The sequence below is a fragment of the Haliotis rubra genome, unplaced genomic scaffold (genome assembly GCF_003918875.1).
Source record: "Haliotis rubra isolate DU_JTF1 unplaced genomic scaffold, ASM391887v1 Scf112, whole genome shotgun sequence".
NCBI lineage: Eukaryota > Metazoa > Mollusca > Gastropoda > Lepetellida > Haliotidae > Haliotis > Haliotis rubra.
In genome coordinates, this window is record NW_025765026.1 from 1,265,078 (window position 1) to 1,292,555 (window position 27,478).

General features: G+C 42.8%; 1 protein-coding gene across 1 annotated transcript in view; it reads left to right on the top strand.

Annotated features, from left to right (window-relative positions):
* The window catches only part of LOC124289962 (ras GTPase-activating protein 1-like), a 71,568-nt gene that overhangs the window by 9,828 nt on the left and 34,262 nt on the right, over positions 1 to 27,478 (top strand). Inside the window, exons 2-11 of the mRNA XM_046726631.1 lie at positions 1,789 to 1,806; positions 14,748 to 14,900; positions 15,940 to 16,075; positions 18,731 to 18,801; positions 20,170 to 20,287; positions 20,939 to 21,023; positions 21,493 to 21,634; positions 22,167 to 22,242; positions 22,868 to 23,018; positions 23,194 to 23,276. Of these exons, the coding sequence (XP_046582587.1) occupies positions 1,789 to 1,806; positions 14,748 to 14,900; positions 15,940 to 16,075; positions 18,731 to 18,801; positions 20,170 to 20,287; positions 20,939 to 21,023; positions 21,493 to 21,634; positions 22,167 to 22,242; positions 22,868 to 23,018; positions 23,194 to 23,276 (1,033 nt within the window). The remainder of the gene's footprint in view (positions 1 to 1,788; positions 1,807 to 14,747; positions 14,901 to 15,939; positions 16,076 to 18,730; positions 18,802 to 20,169; positions 20,288 to 20,938; positions 21,024 to 21,492; positions 21,635 to 22,166; positions 22,243 to 22,867; positions 23,019 to 23,193; positions 23,277 to 27,478) is intronic.

Genomic DNA, 27,478 nt, shown 5'->3' on the forward strand with positions numbered 1-27,478 from the left:
TGTTAGTATAGGACAAGTGTTGTAATGTCAGTATAGGATGAGTGATTTTTTTATGAAATCATTTCCATTATATTTAAGTTGGTTTTGATTAGGTATGACATAAGGCAGAACATACCTGCTTAGTAAACTTACTCAGTGACATAATACTTAGGTGAGTAAAATGACTGAAATACGCGCATATTTGAAAGCAGTGGGTAACGGAAAATGAAATACCCACTCAACATTCATAATACCCACTCCAAAAAAATACAGTGGGTTCAGTACCCACATGAGCTAAATCTTAACTGGAGCTCTGATTACTTTGTCAGTGCTTGTCAGTGCACGTTGGTTTCATCACTCGTGTTACAGTGTATTACACGAAGAAAAGTATAACTTCCAGTAAACATTTGTGTACTGATTAAATGAGCATATTTGTGTTTTTAAAAGAACTCAAAGGCCTGCATCTGTTACTTTTAATCACAGGTTCTATTTCTGCAGATGGGATTTAGGACTGAACTGTCAAAGGACTTACCGGGTACATTAGTTTTAGATATTACCTTTAGCTGTGGTTATGACACTTTGGTGGTTGGTTGTCCAGTGGTAGATCCTCTTAGAGACAGGGCACCACCAACTGATGGATCATATGGACTCAAGATTGGACCATGGATCATACTGCACTTATAGTGATTCAGTCCTTGACCTTATGTTGAGGTAACATATAGTTCTGTGGTAAAGGCTCCGCTTCAGTGGACGGGATCGTGGCTTGGATATGAATGTCTTTCCAGTAATGATCCTTGGCAAGTTGTCCCCAAAGTTTCTTGCTTATAAATAATCACTTTGAGGTTTTCTTGTAAATCAAGTATTAATATTGATGTTGAAGATGAAAATATAATAGTGTTAAACAAGGATTCATTGTTGAAGTCTCTTTCTTGAAATGCTGCCAATGAGCCCTTGACTGAATCTTTTTTGCTGTGACTTCGGTTGAATGAGAGTTCTGTGATGCACTTTGTCTTCTAGTCTAGTTCTTTAGAATGACATTGTGAAGTCGAAGTGCTGATTGAAAATTAAGGTCTCACAAACTCCAATTTTTATGTTTTATTTGAGTATTCCTGTGAATTGTGAGAGAAAAAGTACATCAGCTGCTTTGTTATGAATATTGTTTGTTTGATTTGACTTGAAATTGTTCAGATTGTATTGTGATAACATGTACACAAGTTTGTTTAAATCATGTTTTTAACCATAAAGTGAACTTGGTACAGTGTGTACTATTTAGTACTTACCATGGTATGAATGGTAGGTATTTTTGACACGACAATATTGACACGGCATATTTGTCTATGTTGCCTCAACAATTTCTTGTGTAGAGTTGCATCCCTTGGACTCAACAGAATCTTGTATGTCGGAATCCTGGGCCAAGATTTTCAAAGCTCTCTTAGAGCTAAGATAGTTGTAAGTTAATGTTAATGCATGGCACTTATGACCATCTTAACACTAGGAGAGCTTCGAAAATCTAGGTCCTGGTTTGCCTATATTATGTTTCTATAATCTGTCAGAACCATACCTGTGTTAATGGGTTTTTCCAAAGTGGTCAAACTCCCATCTCTTCAAACTTTCATCCCGCCAGAAGCTGTCATGCCAGGACAAAACTGAAATACTGTTCAAAACAGCATTTATCAGAACTCTCGCAATCTTCTGCTTTGTTATGATGGGCCCAGTGTTCTATGGTTTCGTCATTCTCCCTGACTCACTTTGACGATGTTGACATATACACCACCATTAAATACATTTCTTTCCTCTTTCTTAATGCAGCCCATGTGATTACAGAGAGTAAGTAACTTGAATTGTATATGCACTTTTTATGTCGTAGGCATATGTTTTGGTTTGTTTTATTTCCATTTTTGTTGCACAGTGATTTTGATGTTGTATAAACACTGATTAAGAATACTGAAATGTACTAAAACACCATTTTTCTCTGTAAATTATTCAGCATGCATGTATTTTGATTTATTTAGCTTTCGTGAAATGAGTTTATTCCTAGTCTGGTTCTCGGTGTAGGATCAAGATGGCCGAGGTCGTTCTAATCTTCTGTACTGTAATTATCTGTCCTGTGTGTATTTCAGCAGCTCAGTGTCTTTATGTTTATGCCACACTCAGCATTATTCCAGCTATATAAGGGCAGTCTGGAAACAATTAAATCTACTCCTTACAATCCAGTGATTGACATATTCAGCAACAATCGACATCAGGGTATTATGACACACAATTAGCTATCAACTAACCTGATCCATGGATCCATTAGATCCGTGGAGATCCGGGTTAGAATTGGTGATCAGCAACCCATGCTTGTCGTAAGAGGAGACTAACGGGATCGGGTCATCAGGCTTGCTGATTTAGTTGACACAAGTCATCGTATCCCAATTGCGTAGATTGATGCTCATGCTGTTGATCACTGGATTGTTTGGTCCAGAATCGATTATTTCCAGACCGCCGCCTAATAGCTGGAATATTGCTGAACACCGGCCAACCAACAGGATTTGTTAAGTTACAACGTACGACCTGCATAGTTAGCTGGGTACAGTTCTAACCCAGTATACCCACATGGCCAGCTATTCCTGGTTTATATTCACTGAATAGAATGTCGTTTGTCATGTTTATTTTGTTTAACATGTTTATTCCTCAATATCTTTGTGAGAAAAAAAATTCTGATGATGCTTTGGCAATGCTTGTTTAAAGGCATGGGTTGTCCAGGCTTTGCAATTTGTTGTACAGAGTTGTCTCCCATATCTATGGCAGGATTTAGGTTTGGTTATGACTGAAATACTGTTGAAAGCGGTATTGAACACAACTCACAAAGCTTGTTAACAGAGGCATTGACATTAATCATGTTGATTAAGATTTATTTCTTAGATTAGATTTACATTTTGATTTTGTGGAATGATAGTTTAGACCAACTTTTACTAACCTTATGTGAAAGTGATGAGTTTAAGATTTAGATTATGTTTTAACAGTACTTTGGAATAGAGTTACCACATGATGCGAAGACATGTATTCAAGAATGAAGTGCTTTTTAACATGAGGATGCACATTCAACCTTTGCAAGTTGCACCATTGCATGTGGAAACTGACAGTTCCGCCTAACCAAAAATGGCATATTTTATATTGCATATTGATTTGTACCAGGGACACTATGTCAGTATTTTATGTGTTAGAGTATTTCCTATGTATGTAGGACATTGTCACCGATCTGACCAGGTCTGGTATATCTTTTGAAAAACTTGATGAAACTGAAATTCTGTGAATTTTATGCTTCCAGAAGTAACGCTTGACAAAATCTTTTAATCACAAATCAAGCTTAAAATTCCTCTATCTGTTTGTGTTTTAACACTGATTAAGATTGAACTATTAAGACAGACTTTGTCCATCAGGTATTCTCTATTCATGAAGTGCAGGGATAGAAATACTTTTTTTTCTAAGTGTGCCTTAGGGCACCAGACAAATATTTTAGGTGTGCCTTTCAGAAATTGAGTATGCCCACATGTTTTTAGAATAAATGACAGTGATGATGATCATTTGAAATTTATTGTTAAATATAAAAATGGGTTTATGAGCATTCAAATATGTATGGTATTAGCTCAGTGACCTTCAGGATTATGTTATATTCCAGTTGTGAACCGATGCTCATGATGTCAATCACTGGATTATTAATTAATAATTATTTCCAGACTGTTGTCATATCGCCTCAGTATTCCTGTGTGATGTTGAACTCTAACTTCAATAGGGCCAGCTATCGACAGAGATCATAGAGGTCGATAATCGTTAACTAAATATTGATAAGATAAGTCTGAAAGAGATAAGTATATTTCACACCACTAATGTGTGGCGACATGTTTATGCATGGGTTACTAATAAAAAAAACCGCCCTTAACATAATCACCTATATCTGAATGGTGCAGATTTTCCTTATTTTTTTTTAGATTATTGTTGTCCTGTTCTGTGTTTTCATGACAACCCAGCATGATCACTGTTGTGAATGACAGGAATTTAGTTGGTAACATTCTTCCTCGTAGGTGCGTCTGTATTTGTCAATAAATCTTCATTAACCTGAGTACATGGTGTTGGTTGGTTGGTGTAGGATATTGTTACCTGGGGTTTTCGGGGTGTTATACCCTTCCACCCTAGGTAATCTGTCTATCCACTCTGGTTCTGGGGATGATGTAGCTAAGATGGATAGTCAAGGATAAGTCCGGTATGGTGTTCAAGTCCTGTTTATTTTAGCATGAATTCTTTCACAAAGGTCCTCAGATACTTCCTAGCTTTCCTAGTTTACATGCAACACAGATTCACAACTTCATGGAAGAACTGGCTGGTTTCTTGTACCACGCCAAAAGTCACAATTACATCTCAGCCATTCTCTCAATATACAGAGAGAACCTCTCAAGTCAACGGTGGGGCCCAGCTCTCTCCCGCTCTCCCAGTCAGCTCAGTTTTGATTCTCTTCACAATTTTCTGGCTCCTCCCCCTGTAAATCAGTCCTACCCCATATAAAATGACTCATAACCCATCTGACTAATAAGTTACTTTCATTAGTCCCTTTTCAACTGACTCATATTCCAGCTGCACCACTAACTATAATCATTTCCTCTCTTCCAAGACTTAATCGGTACCATCAATTTCTTCCATCATAAATGTACCTTATTAGTGAGCTTAAATCATTCGTGAAGCATTCAACCGAATAAAACTTCCGACTGTCAGGCGCCAGAGGTTGGTTAATCGAATCATTACGTGTGTCCCTTTTCTGATTCTTAGTATCTTAATTACTAGTAACTACCTAAATGGTATATGAGTCACCCGATCCACTGTTCCACTCATCTCCCTTATTAGATTTGTTGTATGCAAGGAAAATGAATCGATATGAATCTGGTTACTCTGGTCAATGCACTTTCCAAGCACAATGACACTTCTTAACTGAACTTCAAATTTTCCTTAAATATTTACCAAATATAATTTAAGTTTTCAATCCTAAATACCCTGGTTATACATGCCCCTCCTGTTGTAGAGCATGTCCCATGCGACTGGTGAATGACTTAAGCTCAGACCTACACACAAATAAGTTATCCATAACAATTATACATCAATCATACCAAAAATTACAATATCAAAGAGATAATTGAATAACTATGTATCTGAGGACCAGAAAACACAAAATTGAAATACAGGTGAATGTCTCAGATAGGATCTGTCTTAGGTTGTACCTATCTGAGAAGTGTAACAGTCATGTTATATCGAATAACATTTTTAACAATTGCTGATTGAATATAATAGATGCAAACAGTATAGGTGTTACAAATCAAATCAAATATCGAAGGTTTGGATTATTGAACATTTTCTTCTTTTTTTCTTTACAAATCATGATAGTTTTACAACACCATATTATACATCCAGATTATAAATGTACAAAGCATGCAACATCAGAATACAATATGGAATCATTTATACATGAGGACACTAGTACGTCTGAGTTCACATAAGTTTGTAAAATGAATTAGATTATTCAAAGTCACATCAGCTTTTAAAATGAAACTTGAAAGTCATCACAAAGTTCTCCTGTCTTGAAAGAACTGAAGGTGAAATTAACTTTATATTTTGTTTGTGTTACTGTTCAACAAGGTGGTGGAGCAGAAAGACTACCTAACTCATGAATAAATATTGGATATTGTTCACTTCCATGTATCAGTGGAAACAGAAATGAATAAAATTATGAGTACAAATAAGCACCCCATATGTGAGATATGAAGTTCTTGATATCCATTGCATGTCCCCAATCAGAGACCATCTATTCATTAAGATAGGGTCAGTTGGGTATATGTAAATTATCTTATTCTCTTTTACTAACTTCATGGCTCTTGAAGACACTCTTTTGAATGACTTTTCTTGATAAAATTGAGTGTTTCTGTCATTGGACGTTACTGGTAACATCATAGAGACATAGTAGTAGTGTAATGTCTGTACCTTAGAAGCTGTGTAGTATTTGAGTATTTCTATCCTTTGGAAGTCTATTTTATTACCACTGTATGATACTGTGTCTGTTCATACGTCAAGATCTCTCCCTTATGATGACTAAAGGTAGTACCCCAAAGAAACTCATAGATATCTAAAACGCATGTCGTCAGTGGTATTGAGTTCCACCTCGTCAGTAGTGTCATCATCACCTGAAGTGTGAGCTGAAAGGTCCTGTAGAATGTCAACAATCGAGTAATTCAAATACTCTGTTCCTGCTCCTTATCATAAGGAGTCAATATCTCTTCCTAGAGAAGGAATATCCAACAATCCCAATTGGTCGTCACCAATGTACCATACAACATATCACTCTCCCACAAGGGATGTTTACCACATCAAATAGACTGAAGAACACTGCGCACATTGCTCATACAGTCTCTGTTCATGAGAAAATAACATGCAGTACTCGTGGGTTAGTCAAATATTTCATATTAAAGGCCTTGTTAAACTATTTCAATCACTTACTCTGTTCAGTCCCAGTCATAGGTAGTCATTCCTATGTTAATCTCTTACTTTGGTCTATCCAAATAGATTGTACGTCTTGTACTCATAAAACGCCTCTGACCAGGAAAAAAAAATTGTCTCCCATTGATGTAATTGGCCTCCGCTTACACTCCACGACCGATTTATAGGTCTTCACCCAGGCTACGAGACAGATCGACACTCCGTCCTTCGTCCCGAATGAATTCATCGTTAGTCTTTCGACTGTCCTCATATTTCAGCAACCTGAGGTAGATGCCTATCTACCCCACACTAGAGAGTGTCAGTCATCTCTAGACTCTTTTGAGCTTTTCCGTTCACTAATGCAGTCCCTCTGCTTCATATAAAGGCGGTCTCTCTCCGCTACAAATTCATCAAGTCTCACTGGTGCGGTCTCTCTCCGCTACAAATTCATCAAGTCTCACTGGTGCGGTCTCTCTCCGCTAAAATGCTCTATGGCCATAGGCAGCTTATATCTCCGCTTTATATACATCAATTCTCATAGTGCAGGCATGTCCCTCTGCTTCATATTCATCAATTCTCACAAATGCGGTCTCTCCGCTTCATAAACATCAATTCTCATAGGCGCGGGCATGTCCTCCGCGACTTTTCCATAACAATTCACATAACTTTTTGGGTACCCATATAAATTAACACGTGTCATGATAAAGTGGGACTTAGAAATATGTCTTACTATCTTATACTCAGAGATTCAGGAACATTTAGATCAGGAGTCTTATCCTTCGGTATTTTGCTTCCATTTCACTTTTCCTTTCATTGTTTTTCTGATGTCTTCCACTATTTCTGCTGGGAGAAATTCCCATAGGACCTATTCACTTTCTGTGACACCTACATACCTGACCTTGTACAATTTATCCCTGTAATCCAACATACATTCTTTATTGCTTCAATTTGTGTGTCCTCTGTTGCAGGACTGGTTCCAAAGAATGGTCCTAGCCAAGATTTATTGTATGTCCTACTTAACCCTTTTCATCCCTAAAACAACTATTTTCGTTTGTCTGTCATGTCAGTTACAGCTGACATTAAAATTGTCAAAATCAGATTGAGGTAAGGTATCTGGAAACATACCTGGGTAGGTGTAACTACACCTGTGGTACCACCTGTGATATCCTAATCTAAATTATGTCACATATTGATTCACCTGGAACACCTGATGGTGTATCTGTGGACATACCTGAACACTCACCTATAGTCATGCCAGTGTCACCCGATGACTTACCTGTAGTCATATCAGTGACACCAGATGACCTACCTGTGTCATCACCAACAGGTACAGTGTGTATGTGTACATCATTAAACAATCTGACGTTGTCACCAGCACAATTGACAGGGTACACAGATCGATGGGCAATGAATAGGTGAGCCAACCTGTAATGACAGGTCACTGTGTTTATCCGACATGGAGGCAAGTTACCATGTGTACCTGAGTGCATGTCCAAAACCATATCAGGATTTGTCACATAGTCTTCAACACTATATCAGTCAAACACAACTGTCACCTGTGTCGACTCGTATAATGTGTGTGCTGTTTCCAGTATTGGTCTCACTATACATATTTATAATATTATTATCAAAGACAACTTTTTCTATTACCCATATTCCTACCAAAGCAGGTATATTAATTTCTCAACTGGTAGTGTTTATCAATCTAAATGATGCTATTTGATTTATAGGTGAAGTGATACCTCTAGTACCTAACACATGTAAAAATCTTGTAACAGACTCAATTGGTTCAATGACTCCTAATTCAGTGTCTGGGTTATTCACTTAACATGTAATAGTGTCTCTATACTGGACACTGGAATTAGCAAAAGAAGCAATAACTTTGTCTCTGCAAGTCCTTAAGTCTAAGTTACCTAGTCAATCCATTGCGACTTAAATCAATGGTAATTTACTGTCTCTGTAACAAAAAATGTAAACCTAACAATGCATCAACAGATATGTTGAATGTACATGAAATGCTTGATCAATGCTTGAGATATACCTAAAACATTTAACTGATTCCAATCTGCTCCAACCAATGTCCTTGCACCTTGTTTTGCAATAGGAAAATAGCTCTCATTCTTGTTAAATGAGAAAATATCTGATTTCATGCAGCTCAAACTGGCACCTGAGTCACATAGCACATTGCATGATTTCCCTAAATCTTAACCCTAATACCGCTATGGGATAGTCCCACACTACATATCAAAATAACAACATCACTCAAATCAATATTCTTACTGTGATTTGGCTCTTGATCATCTTCAATTATAAATGTGTGCTACCGGCTCTTAATAGCATTATCATGAACGTGTGCTAATTCATCAGCAGGCTCATACCCTCATTTAGCATCACACTGTGACTTTGGCGAAAGTTTGGCTCAGAAAAACAGAATCAGCTAATGTGGCCTATCCTACCACATCAATAACATTGTGATATTCTAGCAAAGTACTCAGACATACTAAAATGTGTCCTACCGCAACCTCTGCATATCCTCCTAGGATGTGGCATCTGTGTACCATCCATATGGTTCATTGGGTCCATATGGTTCATATGGTCCATAGTACCCAGGTCTGTCTATGGACCTAGACCTTTGATACAGAGAACCTGGTTTCTGTCCCTGAGAGCTATAAAAGTTCTGTGTCCAACTAGGCTCTCGAGGCTGAAATCCTGAACTGTCCCGAATGTCACTCTGGAATGTCACTCGGCAAGGAGAAGCACTTTGTCTTCCATATGAATTGTCTCTATAGTCCTGTGCATCCTCCCTTGATGTCAAGGATAGTATGTGTCCCTTAAGATCCTCTATAACAGCCACAAGATTGTCTGAGGAGAGTGACATGCTACCAAATGCAGCATCCGCCATCCTTGCACTCTGAAGTACCTGGTCCTTTTGTATCGTGAGGGCCTAGTTAGGATAAACTGCTTTATCTGAGGCTTGGAATTCTGAGTGCAGCTTTGAAAATAAACAAGAAACAAAACAAGCATGCGATACCTGGGAAACTTGTCTTCGATTTTGTGGATTTCTGTTTTTTTGCAAGTATTTTTGGGGTAGTGTACAGATCCCAGTTCATTATGTGTATCAAGTTGCTGTGTTTTTCAAACCGCCACATCATGACAGTGTGGCACTGTGCGGTACAGGTGACAGACAGGTGCCATTAGGGTTCAACAGTGCGGTACAGGTGACAGACAGGTGCCATTAGGGTTCAACAGTCAGCTGTGCATCCAGTAACCACACACCTGTACCTACACCATGACAGTGTGGCACTGTGCGGTACAGGTGACAGACAGGTGCCATTAGGGTTCAACAGTCAGCTGTGCATCCAGTAACCACACACCTGTACCTACACCATGACAGTGTGGCACTGAGCGGTACAGGTGACAGACAGGTGCCATTAGGGTTCAACAGTCAGCTGTGCATCCAGTAACCACACACCTGTACCTACACCATGTGGAATGGGTGGAAATAGGTCTAATGACGTCATTCGTTTATCTGTTGAGGACCCATGAAGATCCGGGTTAGAATATTGATCTTCAGTAACCCATACTTGTCATAAGAGGCGACTAACGGGATCGGGTGGTTAGGCTTGCTGACTTGGTTGACACATGTCATCGGTTCCCAATTGCGCAGATCGATGCTCATGCTGTTGATCACTGGATTGTCTGGTCCAGACTCGATTATTTACAGACCGCCACCATATATCTGGAATATTGCTGAGTGCGGCGTAAAGTTAAACTCACTCACTCACTATCTGTTGAGACCGATGACATCATATTGCAAGGGACATAATCCATGGTGTCTGTAGGTGAGCTGCAAAACCTTGGCACTATTGTTTCAAAATACGTTTCTACCATGTCTATGGATCAAGTACTGACAAGACATTCAGGCATGACACCAAAGAATGGTTTATTCAGATTGGTCTCATGATTTTAGTGTAATGGCGTCAATTGTTTATCAGTTCAGACCAGTGACATCAGATTGCAAAGGACATAACCGTTGGCGATTTTATTTTGGAAATAGAACTCTTAGTATGTGCAAAGTATGAATAGACATAATGCAAAAGGTAAATTTGTTATTTGTAATATCTGTACTGTTTGGGCTATGAAACTACTAGATAAATATTTTTGATGTTGGCAAAGTGCAAATGGTACATTTTTGCGTAAACATTACCTTGGCGTGGGTGACCTAATGTTTAAAGTGTTTGCTTGTTTCTCAGATGGTTCTGGTTTATGAGTACAATGTTTGACACCCATTTCTGGAGTCCCTTGGCCTGATATTGCAGATCTTTGTTACCTGTATTTGTTGGCAGTGTGACCTTAGTTACCTGTATTTGTTGGCAGCGTGACCTTGGTTACCTGTATTTGTTGGCAGTGTGCCCTGTGTCACCTGTATTTGTTGGCAGTGTGACCTTGTTGGTCAAGCTCAGTGACCTTGAGGATTATGTTATATTCCAGTTGTGAATCGATGCTCATGATGTCAATCACTGGATTATTAATTACTAATTATTTCCAGACTGTTGTCATATCGCCTCAGTATTCCTGTGTGATGTGGAACTCTAACTTCAATAGGGCTAGCTATCGACAGAGATCATAGAGGTCGATAATCGTTAACTAAATATTGATAAGATAAGTCTGAAAGAGATAAGTATATTTCACACCACTAATGTGTGGTAACATGTTTATGCATGGGTTACTAATAAAAAAAACGCCCCGTAACATAATCACCTATATCTGAATGGTGCAGATTTTCCTTATTTTGTTTTAGATTATTGTTGTCCTGTTCTGTGTTTTCATGACAACCCAGCATGACCACTGTTGTGAATGACAGGAATTTAGTTGGTAACATTCTTCCTCGTAGGTGCGTCTGTACTTGTCATTAAATCATCCATTAACCTGAGTACATGGTGTTGATTGGTTGGTGTAGGAAATGCAAACATATTCCACACACTGATACGTGTTGTTGGTGAAGTGTTGTGGATTAGCTGGATAAGGATGGCAAATAAACCTGTGAACACCCAGATGTCCAAGTGCAGTATTGATATTTGCATACTACTTGAAATCTAGTGTTGCTTCCTCAGCTGCTGATTGTATGAAGAGCTATTATGATAACGCTTTTGATTCACATCAATACTGATAAGTTAGACTAACAACTAGTCTCTGAAATGAACATATTTTACAGACAAGAAAAGTTCATATAAAAAAAATGTATAATGAAAAGGAGCCCTGAGACTTTCTTCATTTTCAGCTGAGGAAGTCTAGACTTACGTGGGCTTTCTTGGATATATTTACTTCAGGGTCTGTATGATAGACTAGTGATAAGTCTATGTTATACATTTGGAGTACTGTGCATTCTCTGTTTCCATTTACCTGCAGTACCCGGTAGTAATTTGTTTTTGTGTTGTAAAATTTAATTCAGTTGGTAATTTGAGATACTGTCAGTTCATTGAACAGGTATAAGTATTGATGAAATAATTCAAGTTGCACTAAAACACAGCATTCTCATGACTTAATACCAGGTAAAATGTATGTTTTCTTTTTCCTCTGTGAGAGGTTCTTCTTCTGTCATTTGGTATTTGGTTACCCCATACTGAATATAATAGTTAGTTTTCATTGGATTGTTTCACTCCTATGACAACTGTTTCAGTATGCTTGTGTGTAACATGGTGGGTATACCGAAGCAGATGTCTCATGTTTTTAAGTTGCAAACCCAGCAGAGTCAAGTAATAATCTGAAAATGTCTTTCAATAGGTGTGTTTTTATATGTGTTTATGGGCGGTGGGGTAGCCTAGTGGTTAAATCGTTGGCTCGTCACGCTGAAGACCCGGGTTCGATTCCCAACATTGGCACAATGTGTTAAGCCCATTTCTGGTGTTCCCCGCCGTGATATTGCTGGAATATTGCTAAAAGCGGCGTAAAACTAAACTCAGTCAGTCAGTATATGTGTTTATTCAGCTGTTAGTGTTTTGATTCGGCACAACTGGGAAGTCATCAGTATGATGGCGAGCAATAGAACCACCAGAAACATCGGCTACATAGCTGCATCACGTGATGTGATGGCGGCTTGTAAATAGCAGAGTCTGATCAGACAAGCTAGTGATTCATGTTATGAACATTGAAACACACCTTCAAGGTTTGTTGACAATGGGGTCAAGAAAGCCTGGCCATCAGACCCACTAAGACATCATGTTCCTGTTTTCGCCTTTGCCTGTATAATATAATAAAAGTACAACAATGGCACAATGCATAGTTGTTTAAAAACATACTCTTGGGATTGATGTTTATCACTTTGTTGAAGGGCTTCTTTAACAGTGCGGGCGGTGGGACAGTCTTGTGGTTAAAGCGTTGTCTCGTCACGCCGTAGACCAAGGTTCGAATCCCCACATGGGTACAATGTGTGAAGCCCATTTCTGGTGTCCCCTGCCGTGATGTTGCTGGAATATTGCTAAAAGCGGCGTAAAACCAAACTCAGTCAGTCAGTTCTTTAACAGTGCAGTATATGAATTTTTCTCTGATCTTCCCTTGTTATTCAGCAGTTTCGAGTAACAAACCTCTCAGCCAGGTGAGATACTAATTCTTCAGCCAGTTTTAACAGTTTGTAGTTGCCTACCCTCTTTTATGCGTTTCTATTATGGTTTTATTGTATTATTGTCTGTAAACAGGTCCGGACCAGAACATTCAGTGGTAGTCAATCATGAGTATCTATGCAGGTGGGATACATTGACATACCTCAACGAAAACTTCATGACTTGTATGGGTATTACGGAAATGTTTTTGTACAATGAGGGGTGGGCTTTATACCCTGAGACAACCATAGGTGGGGTAACCTAGTGGTTAAAGAGGTCATGTCGAAGGTCCGGGTTCAATTCCCCACATGGGTACAGTTTGTGAAGACCATTTCTGGTGTCCCCTGCCGTGATGTTGCTGGAATATTGCTAAAAGTAGCATAAAACCATACTAACTCACTCAGTCACTCACTCACTCACTCACTCACTCAAAGATAGGCCTGTACATATGTCAATACTGTGTTAGTACTGGGTCAGTACTGGGCCTAGTATGAAGAAAACACCCTACAGGGTTACATGACTGTGTTCCATATACTTAAATCCAGTATATTTTATACAATGTATTTTCCTCTTCCTCACATTTGATGTCGATAAAAAATAAAGACTGCTGTTGATGCATGGAGACAATGGCTGGATTTTGTGGCAGCTGATGTACATCTAGGCCTGATTAGTGTGGACATACCTGACTGTGGACTGATTTAGGCTGTGGAAAATATGTATTTACATTTTTCTCCATTTCTTTTGAAATTCACATAATTCTAATATAAAATAGTCATATGCCAATTCATTATTTCACCCTTAGTTCATTTGTTAATGATGGGTGTGGGAAATTGTTTCATTTTCACTTTTTTGATATCCATATTCCTGTATCGCAATATGATCTGCAATACTTTGCTTGCATGGCAGTTTCTGTCAGTTTTGAGAACTTGAGGAGTGTTATAGAAACATTAAATGTCACTTGTCACATTGTCAGGAGCATATTTAACATGCTCAAGATAACATGATAACAATGTAATGTGAAAACTTGGTAATATTTGCATATGTGCTCTTCAGCCAATTCTCTGTGCTGGTTGGTGTATGTCGTCCATTGTCTGTGACATCACGAAGTGATAACATTATGTCATATGAAAAATAGGACTTAGTGAAGTGTCTTGTTTTACAGTTATATGTTTTTTCTTTTTACCTTTTCTAAAATGACACAGTACAGGGCTCAATTTAAGAGATGTTAACCTAGTTGCACCAGGTGCAACCTAAGATAACAAAATTCCAGTTGCACTGATTTTATGGTGAAATGAAAGAAATATGCTATTGAGTTATTTAGATGTTTTATTCAGAAGTTTACCCACTCAAAAATTGACCTGCACCTGGTGCAAATTAGAATAATAACTATGTTGCATTTTGTAATATTGGCTAGCATCAGTGCAAGTAACAAAGCACTAAATCGAGCCCTGCAGTATTTTGGGGCATTTAATTACATTTCTATTACATTTGTGTATTTCTTTACCATCTGTATTGTGTTTACCTTTAGGAAATATTGCAAATATGAGGAGCTTTGGTAATATACTTGTTTAGCATATGAAAAATATGCTGCTACAGAACTGATAAGTGGTGTATCTTTTTATAAAATATATTGACGTGATTTACATGTTTTGACCATTTTACTGTCAGATGGTACCATGGTCGTCTGGATCGTCAAACAGCGGAGGTGCGACTCCAGGAAGCGGGCAAGGAGGGGAGCTACCTCATACGGGAGAGCGACCGCAAGCCTGGTTCCTTTGTCCTCTCCTATCTTGGCAAGGCCAATCAGCTGACACATTTTCGGTAAGTCCTCTATTGGCATGGTCAGTATGATGATACATTTTGGGTTAACTTTCTCCTGTTTTGACACAGCCAATCAGATGCCACATTTTCAGCAGGTCCTTTTCTGTCCAGGCAAGGCCAGTCAGCTGACAGCCAGTCATTTTTGGTAAACACTACAGTTGAACACATCCTTGGAATGAATCAACAAATGGTGCTTGTATGACAGTTAATTCTAACCTTCTAATTGGAAGCAGTTATATTTATCAAAGTCCATGGTATAGTATGGTGAGGTGAGGTGAGGTGAGGTGAGGTGAGGTGAGGTGAGGTGAGGTGAGGTGAGATGGAATGGAATTGGGTTTTGTGTTCAAGCTCATTGCACATATATAGCAAAGTACGTACATGTTTATAGCTGCTTGAACAAGTGCGGGCATGTGCTTTTATATTGTTAGTCAACTGAGATACCATGCTGCAGTTTAACATGGATCCTCACTCAGATACTGTAGTAACAAGTAGGCTGCAATGATTCGGTTCGATTTATCGAAAATCGAATCTGACACATTAGTTTCGATTTTCAATAACCATCAACACTTTTTCGATTCGATATTTGAAAACCTATTTAAATTATTTCCGTAACAGCCAGAACGTATTTTTGACTCAACTCGAGCAGTTTCGAGTGCTGAAATAAGGTGAAACGTGATTGGTTGACCATTGATTATCCAATGGTGAATTGTTGTTAGTAGACATCGCCAAGTTGACGATGGATTTCATGTTAAAAAGACCAACTCTAAGAGTTAAATGAAATCTAATGGTTGAATCGAGGCCTCCAGTATCGAAAATTGAATCGAGGTCTGGGTGAATCGTTACAGCCCTACTAATAAGGTAGTGTAACAACAGATGCCATCTTTGTACAGGTTCAAACAGGAATCTAACTGCTGACTTGCTCTCCAGGCAGAAGCTTGATCCACTTCACCATGGAGGTGGTTTTATGTCAGTTTGTATATGAGTTTGTCATATATTGTTTTATATGCAGTAATATAGAGAAATGTTTCCTGATTGTCAGAATCATCGCCATGTGCGGAGACTACTACATAGGAGGCCGTCAGTTTGAGTCTCTGTCGGATCTGATCGGGTACTACACACAGTGGTCATGGCTCCTGAAGGAGGAACAGCTGCGCTACCCTGTACCCCCTCCAGAGGTAGGTCACACCCATACTACCCCCTCCAGAGGTAGGCCACGCCCACACAACCCTGTACCCCCTGCAGAGGTAGGTCACACCCATAGTACCCCCTCCAGAGGTAGGCCACGCCCACACTACCCTGTACCCCCTCCAGAGGTCCAGAGGTAGGTCACACCACACACTACCCTGTACCCTCCAGAGGTAGGTCACACCCACACTACACCTCTGTGCCTCCAGAGGTAGGTCACACCCACACTACTCTGTACCCCCTCCAGAGGTAGGTCACACCCACACTACCCTGTACCCCCTCCAGAGGTAGGTCACACCCACACTACTCTGTACCCCCTCCAGAGGTAGGTCACACCCACACTACTCTGTACCCTCCAGAGGTAGGTCACACCCACACTACTCTGTACCCCTCCAGAGGTGGGTCACACCACACTACTCTGTACCCCTCCAGAGGTAGGTCACACCCACACTACTCTGTACCCCCTCCAGAGGTAGGTCACACCCACACTACTCTGTACCCCCTCCAGAGGTAGGTCACACCCACACTACTCTGTACCCCCTCCAGAGGTAGGTCACACCCACACTACTCTGTACCCCCTCCAGAGGTAGGTCACACCCACACTCTGTGCCACTCTGTAGAGGTAGAGGTCACACCCACACTACTCTGTACCCCTCCAGAGGTAGGTCACACCCACACTACTCTGTACCCTCCAGAGGTAGGTCACACCCACACTACTCTGTGCCCCCTCCAGAGGTAGGTCACACCCACACTACTCTGTACCCCTCCAGAGGTAGGTCACACCCACACTACCCTGTACCCCCTCCAGAGGTAGGTCACACCCACACTACTCTGTACCCCTCCAGAGGTAGGTCACACCCACACTACCCTGTACCCCTCCAGAGGTAGGCAACACCCACACTACTCTGTGTACCCTCCACAGAGGTAGGTCACACCCACACTACCCTGTACCCCTCCAGAGGTAGGTCACACCCACACTACTCTGTACCCCCTCCAGAGGTAGGTCACACCCACACTACCCTGTACCCCCTCCAGAGGTAGGTCACACCCACACTACTCTGTACCCCCTCCAGAGGTAGGTCACACCCACACTACCCTGTACCCCCTCCAGAGGTAGGCAACACCCACACTACTCTGTACCCCCTCCAGAGGTAGGTCACACCCACACTACTCTGTACCCCCTCCAGAGGTAGGTCACACCCACAGTACCCACGACAGAGGTAGGTCACACCCACACTACCCTGTACCCCCTCCAGAGGTAGGTCACACCCAGACTACTCTGTACCCCCTCCAGAGGTAGGTCACACCCAGACTACTCTGTACCCCCTCCAGAGGTAGGTCACACCCAGACTACTCTGTACCCCCTCCAGAGGTAGGTCACACCCAGACTACTCTGTACCCCTTCCAGAGGTAGGTCACACCCACACTACTCTGTACCCCCTCCAGAGGTAGGTCACACCCACACTACCCTGTACCCCCTCCAGAGGTAGGTCACACCCACACTACTCTGTACCCCTCCAGAGGTAGGTCACACCCACACTACTCTGTACCCCCTCCAGAGGTAGGTCACACACAGACTACTCTGTACCCTTCCAGAGGTAGGTCACACCCACACTACTCTGTACCCCCTCCAGAGGTAGGTCATACCCACACTACTCTGTACCCCCTCCAGAGGTAGGCCACACCCACAGTACCCACGACAGAGGTAGGCCACATCCATAGTACCCTATACCCCCTCCAGAGGTAGGTCACACCCACACTACCCTGTACCCCCTCCAGAGGTAGGTCACACCCACACTACTCTGTACCCCCTCCAGAGGTAGGTCACACCATAGTACCCTATACCCCCTCCAGAGGTAGGCCACACCCACAGTACCTTTACCCCTTCCAGAAGTAGGTCACACCAACAGTACCCCCTCAGAGGTGGGCCACACCCACAGTACTTTTACCCTCCAGAGGTGGTCACACCCACACTACCCTGTAGAGGTGGGTCACACCCACACTACTCTGTACCCCTCCAGAGAGGTCAGGCCACAGTACCAGAGGTAGGCCACATCCATAGTACCCTATACCCCCTCCAGAGGTAGGCCACACCCACAGTACCTTTACCCCTTCCAGAGGTAGGTAACACCAACAGTACCCCCTCCAGAGGTAGGCCACACCCACAGTGCCTTTACCCTCTCCAGAGGTAGGTCACACCCACACTACTCTGTACCCCTTCCAGAGGTAGGCCACACCCTGATTATCGGGCTGGAATAATGAAGGAAACAGGGTATTTGATATTTATGAAAAACTCGGGTAAGGAAAACTCAGAAATTGGTGTTTGGATCAATAAGCTTTGTGTCTGCAGTGCTCATAATGCAGTCACTGTTATTTGTTAGCATGAGGTATGTAGTATCGGTGCATACTAGGTCTGCACACAGGTGACCCTGTAGTCTGCAGTGCAGCAATTGTCTGTGCAGAGTTCGGTCCCTTTGTTGTCACAGGATCTGCTAACAGTGGTTTGATTCCACATACACCCTGATCATATATGATCCATTGTCTCTCAGCATGATATCTGTGTACATGGGTTTGAACAAAGGATATACATTTACTTCCCACTAACATGACTGGCACCGTAATGCAGAATTATATATATATTTCAGCCTGTGGATGACCGACGGCGAGTTGTGGCCATGTTGTCCTACCGGAAGATCCCAGACACAGATGAACTAAGGTTAGTTGTGTTGCAGTGTCAGCTTACCTTGTCTGCTATTGTTGTATATCTATGCAATATTGTTAGATGTTGGTGCAGTCATTGAAATCAGGACTGAGGTGAGGTGAGGTGAGGTGAAATTGGGTTTTACGTCGTGCTTGAGAGTATTTCGCTCATATGACGATGTGCATGCGTGTGTATGTGTATGTGCGGCTGCTTGTACTAGCCCAGACTAAAGCTGGTTTTATAGTGCTAGCCCACTGAGATACCATGCCACAGTGAAGCATGAATACCCCACTCAGACACATTATACTGACTCCGAGCCGACCAGTCCTTGTTGTACCCATTAATGGCAAACGCCAGGCAGGGACCAACAAGTACCATATTTTAACGTCTTTTGGTATGACGCAGTCGGGGATCGAACCTGCAACCTTCCGCTCTCCCGGGCGGACGCTCTAACCACTACACCATGGAGGCGGTCAAATCATGACTGAAAGTTTGACAGTGCTTTAATGTATGTCGTGAATGAAAGGTAATCTGTGGTAATATGCATGTACTCTTATGTAGGTGTTCTTTAACACACTTTGAGTAGAATACACTTCACAATTCTCAGCAAAGAGACAAAATTGTGCTGGATGGACTAGAGTGAGTGAGTGAGTGAGTGAGTGAGTTTAGTTTTACTCTGCACTCAGCAATATTCCAGCTATATGGCGGCGGTCTGTAAATATTCGAGCCTGGACCAGACAATCCAGTGATCAACAGCATGAGCATCGATCTGTGCAATTGGGAACCAATGACATGTGTCAACCAAGTCACCCGATCCCGTTAGTCGCCTCTTACGACAAGCATGGGTTACTGAAGGCCAATTCTAACCCGGACCTTCATGGGTCGGATGGACTAGAATCACTCTTGCCAGGAATGTCAACTTTCTACAGTGACAACCCCTTTAAGTTAACGTGTAACAACTGTATATTCAAATTTAAGCAATTCTCCCTGAATTGGATGTAAACTATGTCAGTGTCTCTTGTAATAAAACCACCAGTAAGAACGTCCATCAAACATATATGCATGAAGCAAGTCGGCAAGCCTGACCACTCAACCCGTGAGTCACGTCATAAGAAGTGGTATTAGGTGGTCAGACTCACTGATGCTGTTATTGAGTCCCAACTGTGTGGATAGCTACACATGCTTTCAGTCACTGAATTGTCTGGTCCAGATTTGACTATATACAGACTGCTGTCATACAGCTGGCATATTGCATTGTTCAGTTCCACACCTTGATGTAGTTGACACTTTTAGATACTGTAATGGTTGTAGTGCTGTCAGATTTTGTTTGGTGATTGTAATTTTCGTGACCATGCCTTGAGTCAAGATTTTATAATTCTTCAGTTTTGAGAAAGGCGAAACGTTCATTGTGCAGAATGAGCTGGAGAATGGCTGGCTGTGGGTGACGTCAGTGAAAAATGATGAGAGCGGCATCATCCCCGCTGCCCTTGTGGAAGACCTGGTGAGTTAAGTAATATGTCCTAGATTCATTATCAACGGGATGTTGTCAAAGGAGTCAAATGTTTGATGATGCTTACCTGTTAAATGCCATAGTTTTGGAAAGGCCATAAAACTTTCTGTTAGTTGATGGAACTTTTCCCCAAACTCTACTATATCTGAAACCTCGCCATACTTGGGTTGATGTAAGGTCCCATCGCTTGTCATTATATAATACAAAATTAGATCAGGTGACAAAGCTTATTGAATATCATTGTCTTTATCATGATTATACCCTTTGAACATAAACTCACCATACTGTGTAAATCGCTGACTACAGCCCTAACTCACCATACAGCATAAATCGCTGACTACAGCCCTAAACTCACCATGCAGCGTAAATCGCTGACTACAGCTCTAAACTCACCATACAGCGTAAATCGCTGACTACAGCCCTAAACTCACCATACAGCGTAAATCGCTGACTACAGCCCTAAACTCACCATACAGCGTAAATCCCTGACTACAGCCCTAAACTCACCATACAGCGTAAATCGCTGACTACAGCCCTAAACTCACCATACAGCGTAAATCGCTGACTACAGCCCTAAACTCGCCATACAGTGTAAATTGCTGACTACAGCCTTCAACTCAACTCTGCCAGTGTTTGTTTCAGAATGGTACAGATGATCCAGTTGATAGGTGTCCGTACTTCCACTGCAATATCACAAAAGATGAAGCTGTAACAAAACTAGGTCATGGTGAGTATCTGGGTCATCGCCGTCTTCGTGCCAGAAATGTGTGTCACATATTAACATGCATATATAACAAATAAACTGGAGCCAAGCAATGTTCAGTATTAAATGGAACATTTTTGTGTACAAAACTGCACCAACACATAATTTCTTGAACAAAATTCAGACAATTATTCTTAATTGTTTGTGCGATAAATAAGTCCTGCTGCACAATTGTTTTATAATTAAGATAGTATAATTCTACTGATGACAGTTATAAGTATCTACTCCTGCTCCTGAAACTACCAGTTTGAGGCTGAATTCTAATGATATTTTGTAAGCTGAGTTTGTTAAAGTACATACAGAAGCAGTCTTGTAAAGCAGATGCCGAATGGACAGTATTCACTTTTGGTAACAAGTTACTGCTTCACATGTTGACCAAAGGACTTAGTGCAGACAAACATCACTGAATGATGAGATCCATCTCTTGTTTCAGCTGGACCTGGCAGCTACCTGGTGCGTCCAAGTGACAATTCTCCCGGTGCTCTCTCACTGTTTTTCCTTAGTGATATGGTCAGACGCTTTCGTATTGAAAAGAAGGGCAAGAAGTTGTTTGTAGGAGGGCGCTACTTTGACAGGTACATCTACTTATGCCAGATGTTATATATTTTAATCTTTTGTGTGAAATGTAAGAGGAGAGGTAACAATGGAAACATTTGTTTCATCTCTGAGACATTAAACATCACAATTTAGTCACCAAAGATCCAGGTTGTAGTGGTTTGCCATGCAATCATCTGTAGCCGAGCCTGATGCTCTGATCCCCGTGTTAGTCGTCTCATATGACAAGCATAGGAAGCGGGGAACCTGCTCTTCAATCTTAATAGGTGCCAATTCTAAGAGATTAGAGTACTACCTGCTTAGTGTGGATGAACACTATTGTAGGATATATAAGCCTTACCACAGAATTTGTCTAAAAAAAGATTATGAATCGGAAGAAAGGCAGAAACACCTTTAATCAATTGTTTTCAGTTGTTACAGGCAATGAGTCTCTGTGTTACATCTGTATGATCAGTGTCTGAAGGTTTGCTGTCATGCTTAAAAGTTGACATTTTGATTGAATTTGTTGAACTAATGTTTGTCTCTATTCTGTTCTGTCTTCTCTTGTCTTAGTCTGGATGGTATTATTGAGCGGTACAGGACAGAGGAGATAGTGGAAGGGTACAAGCTGGTCAACCCAGTGTATAGGGTAAGTTTCTCCTGCATCCCTGCATAACATCTGAGGACACTTGTCAACGTTTCCCAAAGTCTTTCTGACATTCCAGGAAGCCCTTTCTATCATTCCCTCAAATCTCTCACAACTTTCGATAATTCCCTTAAATATTTCCAACTTCTTAGTACACTTTCTGATATTAACCTATGAGGATCTGGGTTAGAATTGGTCTTCAGCAACCCATGCTTGTCGTAAGAGGCGACTAGCGGGATCGGGTGGTCAGGCTCCCTGGCTTGGTTGACACATGTCATTGTATGCCAGTTGCGTAGATCGATGCGCATGATGTTGATCACTGGATTGTGTGATCCAGACTCGATTATTTGCATTCCACCGAGATATAGATGGAATATTGCTGAGTGTGGTGTTAAACAACAAACAAATATATAAACCAACACTGAAAGTTTTCGATATTAGTTTATATCCGTTCAGCATTTCAGTACACCTTTGTAACATTCCGCCAATCTTTTCTAACATCCCAAACACCTTGGTGACGTTTCCCCAAACTCTCCAACTTCTGGGGACACCGTTCCATCATCAAAGGAAACCTGGCGTTGAAAACAGAAGTCGAAATACAACCCAACTGAATTATTTATGTTTTCAGGATAATATTGATGCATTTGATGGTCATCTGGACAAGCGGTTAACTCTGTCTGAGAGGAACACACTATATGCATCTATAATGAGATCTGGACCAAGTTTGCTGAACAATCGTGATGACCGCATTGAGATGACAGGTTACCTGTACAAGAGAAGTGAGTTGTCTCCCTTTGACTTTTCACCTTAGGGCTTGGTGAATAGTGCTTTAAATCACTTTGATGATTTTATTCACGATTACATATATATTATCTCTGTATTATTATAAGCAGCATTTAGTGGTAATTTAGGAAAGACGTTATTTGTTACTAAACTATTGTTCACAAATTGCAGGTGAGAAGACGAAGAAGTGGAAGTACTTCTACACAATGTTGAATGGAACAGAAAAGCATTTATACCTGTTTGAGAATGAACGAGTGAGTATAACCATGGTTACCGTCGAGACTAATCACTACACTGGTTACTGAAAAGGTCCTCGTTCCATGAAGTGACATACCGCGACTATGACTGAAAGTATCTTTCTGAATTTGAGTTATTGTTAGAGTATTTGCAAATTCTTTTTCAGAAGAAGTCCTCCTTGGGGTACATATAAGCATTAAAATATCCATTTTAAATCCTACGACAGTTGTAACTATATTTTTAATAAAATATTTACAAAACAAAAATCTCGTTTTGTCTTGTGAGACCACCCCTACAGGGCCCCACCGGACCAACACAGCCAAGAGCAGGTAACTCTCGCCGTCTACCTCGTACCTCACTTTTCATGCTGTCGTTCTGTTGAATAGACGTGCGTGGTGTTCGTTTCGAGTTTGCTCTCCTACCGATACGATGAGTGTAAAAGAGTCTCAATCTGTATGTATGGTTCCTTTCTCACGCGCATGGGCGTTAGATGGACGTCATATGTGGATATTTTCATTCATCTTTTGTTGTAACTTTGCCGTGGGTTCTCTGTTTTCCAGCCATGTGGCAGGCAAAATGGCGGACCTTGCCGATCGTGGTTTCCTTGCTATATGTTCTTGGTAGCTTGTAGTAGGGAGTTCATATATTATGTTTGCATATTATATGGTAGGCTTGCCTAAATTCTCTTTCTTTTCAGCTTAATTTGTGGTAAGTCGTTGTTGAGTAATTTTGATAGTGTTCGCTTTAGATATCTCTCAACTTTACTCTATCACTAGTACACGCAGGGGTGGCTAGCCTTTTTTCTGCTTTGCATTGTATGTTTAGTATTTAAATGGCTGTAGCTTGTAGCATTTATATATCGCCCGTGCGGATTATTCTTGCTATTACTTGTGTTTATGTGTTTGCTGCTTCACAGTTCCTGCTAGTAACACTGGCGTGGTTCTGTTTGTTGCAGTTTAAGCCCTGTGCGTTGTGCCATGCACACTACCGCCACAGGATGGTCATAAAGTGTGCCTCCGGTGTTTAGCCGAGGACGCTCACGACGATCAAGGATGCTCATAATAAACGCCCTTGCGTCAATATTCCTGTTACATTATGTTGTATTATGATACATATTTCATACGTTTACACACAACGTGGCTCATAGGCCGAGGTTGTGGTTTTTGTCTGGGTTTCTGCGCCTCGCGCGCATTCTTTCCGACACGCAGATTTTATGTTTTTCACTAATCTGCTTCAGGCGGGGGATAATATTTGATAAAAGGTTTCTAAGGAAATCCCTTTATCGTTTCCCCGCAAACAATGTTGCTGACTTAAATATGACTCAATTTGCTTCACTATTGCAGCAACATATTCTTCAACATAATGTCAAGTCGATGATTGATAGCGCAATGTCCGGGCTCCGTAAGGAGCTTCGGCTCGCAGTGTTGATCTCGAAGGTAAGTTCACCAGGTGTCGCCTGTGGTGAAATCCCGCCCGATTGACACGGTGCTGTCTGGGTTCCGCAAGGAGCTCAGCACGCCTGTCGTCGGGGTGGATCGGACGATCTGGGGGTTGGCTGCGGCCCGAGCTCTGGCTCGGGAGAACGCCCTCCCAGGCAGCTTGATCCTGGCTTCGCTCAGGTGATGGTGTGCCTTCGGCACCTTGTGGCGACCTAGCTTCGGGCTCAGGTTCGCCACGGGCTTCTGGCGCCCGGCGATGCAGGTTTTGCCCTGTCTTCGCCTGGTGCCCTGACTGGCGGTCGCCTAGGCGCAGACCAACTCGGGGACACCTCGGCGCCGGGCACCTTGTGGCAACCTAGCTTCGGGCTCAGGTTCGCCACGGGCTTCTGGCCGGCGATGCAGGTTTTGCCCTGCAGGTTTTGCCCTGGTGCCCTGACTGGCGGTCGCCTAAGCGACCGACCAGCTCGGGACACCTCGGCGCCACGTGGTCAGTCGGGGTTGCCCGGGAAACCTGTATATCGGCAGGTTCCTCTCGGCGCCCCGGTCTTGGTTCCACGGAGCTGTCGATCACCTCGGCGCTCCTAGTCCTAGGTCTACCTGTGTCCACCAGGGGCAACCTGCATTGCCAGGCTACTCCCTTGTGTCTCGGGACTGCAGATCGGACTAGCACCGACCTGGGCTTCGGCCCGCACGGCGAGCAGATCCCCGGCGCTGTTAGCTCAGGTCTCGCCTGATGTCTATCGATGCCCTGGCCAAGAGGCCGTTGAGTGTGACGAGCTGCCGATCACCTCGACGCGCCGAGGTCTACCCGTGTACACCAGGGGAGCCCTGCATTGTCAGGCCACTCCCATGTGTTGGGGATCGGGGTTCGAACTCGAACCGCCGACCCGAGCACTTACATACATACATGTGTATGTATGGGTATTTATATAGTGCTATACGATATGTTTGACTATACGCTCAGTGCGCTTTTGGAGATTACTTGGGGAAACCTGATTTATCAGGCTACTCCTACGCAGCCCGGGATCGGGTTCGGTCTAGAACAGCTGAGCTTCGGGCTCTGCGATTCTCTGAACCCGTGGGTAGCGCCGACCCAGGCTTCGCACTGGTAGGGCGCAGATTCCCGACTCGGTAGTTCAGGTCTCGGCTCCGGTAGTTCAGGTCTCGGCCTGATGTCTATCGATGTATTGACCTAGATGCCATCGAGTGTGCCGGGTGTGACTGTCACCTCGCCCGCTCCGAGGTCTGTCTGAGTGCTTGTGAAACCTTGATTGTCAGGCTTCTCACATGTGCCTCGGAATCGGGTTCAGGCTCATTACAGTGGACAAGTCGATTTGAGCTTCGGCTCATTTCGCTACTTTGAACTTACCACTAAGTAGGTTCGTCCCTGAGGGCAAGTCGCGAGATAGAATCGCGCTGTGTTGCCTCAGGTGTTGTCCATGTCGACTACCCGAACCGTTGGAGTTCGCCTCCCAGAGGGAAGCCTGCTTCCAGCACGGCATCCGGGACAAGGCCTCACACTCTCCCTTAAGTCTGCTGTTCTTTCCCCTTCACAGCTCAACGCTGTATGCTCAACTCGGCGCATCTCTCAGCGCTGCTGAGGGAGCTGGTGGAAAGGGGAGAGAGCGCCGGTGGAATTTTTTCGTCGGCAACTCTGGGCGGCATCTGACGGGGGCAACTCTCATCTGGCTAGGGACTGCATTGTAGCTGTGCCAGTCAAATGATGAGGGCGGTTATGGGCATATATGCCCGGGACAGTTCGAGGAATACGGAAGTCTGTTGAGCTTCGCTACTTCCTCAGGTGCCCAGGCATCGCAAACGCTAAGTTGCCGACTGCTGGGGTTACTATATTCTGCCGCGAAACACCGGGCGGGCGACACACTCCAGTGTCGGCTTCCCGGAGACAGCGACAATACCCCCGTGCCCAGATCCAGTCTTTGCTGGGCTAGGCAACCAGTGTGGTGGTTTCCAATGGTCAGGAATATGTGGGGTTTGACTCCACTTATTTCATAGTTGCCATTACAAACGGAATGTTCAGACCCATTCTCATCTGAGAGCTGAACAAGTTTATAGAGGTACTGTCCTTCAAGATGGAGACACACGCCGGTGATCTCATCTGCCGAGACAGGGGATTGGCGCACGCCAATCGACCTCGGAGGTCGCTGCGTACCTCCTTGTTCCATTGCACCCTGATTTCAAGATTTACCTTCGGTTTCTTGTTTGACGGGATGTGCTACCAGTTTCGTGTGCTCTCCTTAGGCTACATTACGGTGCCAAGGGTGTTCACCAAATTGAGGTTTATTACAGCTCAGATAGCCAGATCGCGAGTGCGGTGTTGTCACCCGTACATAGGCGACTGACTCATCGTGGTTTCAGATAACTGTTGAGTCTGGGGTCCTCACGCGATCAGTTACTGAAACTGGGCGGAATTGTCAACCTCACGCAGTCAGATGGACAGACGTCAAGCGTCTCTCCGGTGGGTCCCCACCCTGGAGACACCGCCGCTCTCAGTCCAGCCAGATACATCCCTACCGGGTTAGGGCGATGTTCTGGGTGACCTGCAGCCTCTTGAGACGAAGTCACAACCTGCACATCAATGTGCTGGAATTGACAGCAGTCAGGTTGGTGTTCGATCCGCACACCGGGATTCAATTACCTCTTCGCCAGACATTCTCACTCTGCATCGGGCGCCACACCAATCCTCGGATTCACTGGGTGGCTTGGCCTCTGTCGGGTATAACACACGGAATTCCTGCAACCGTTGCAGACACAATTCTGCC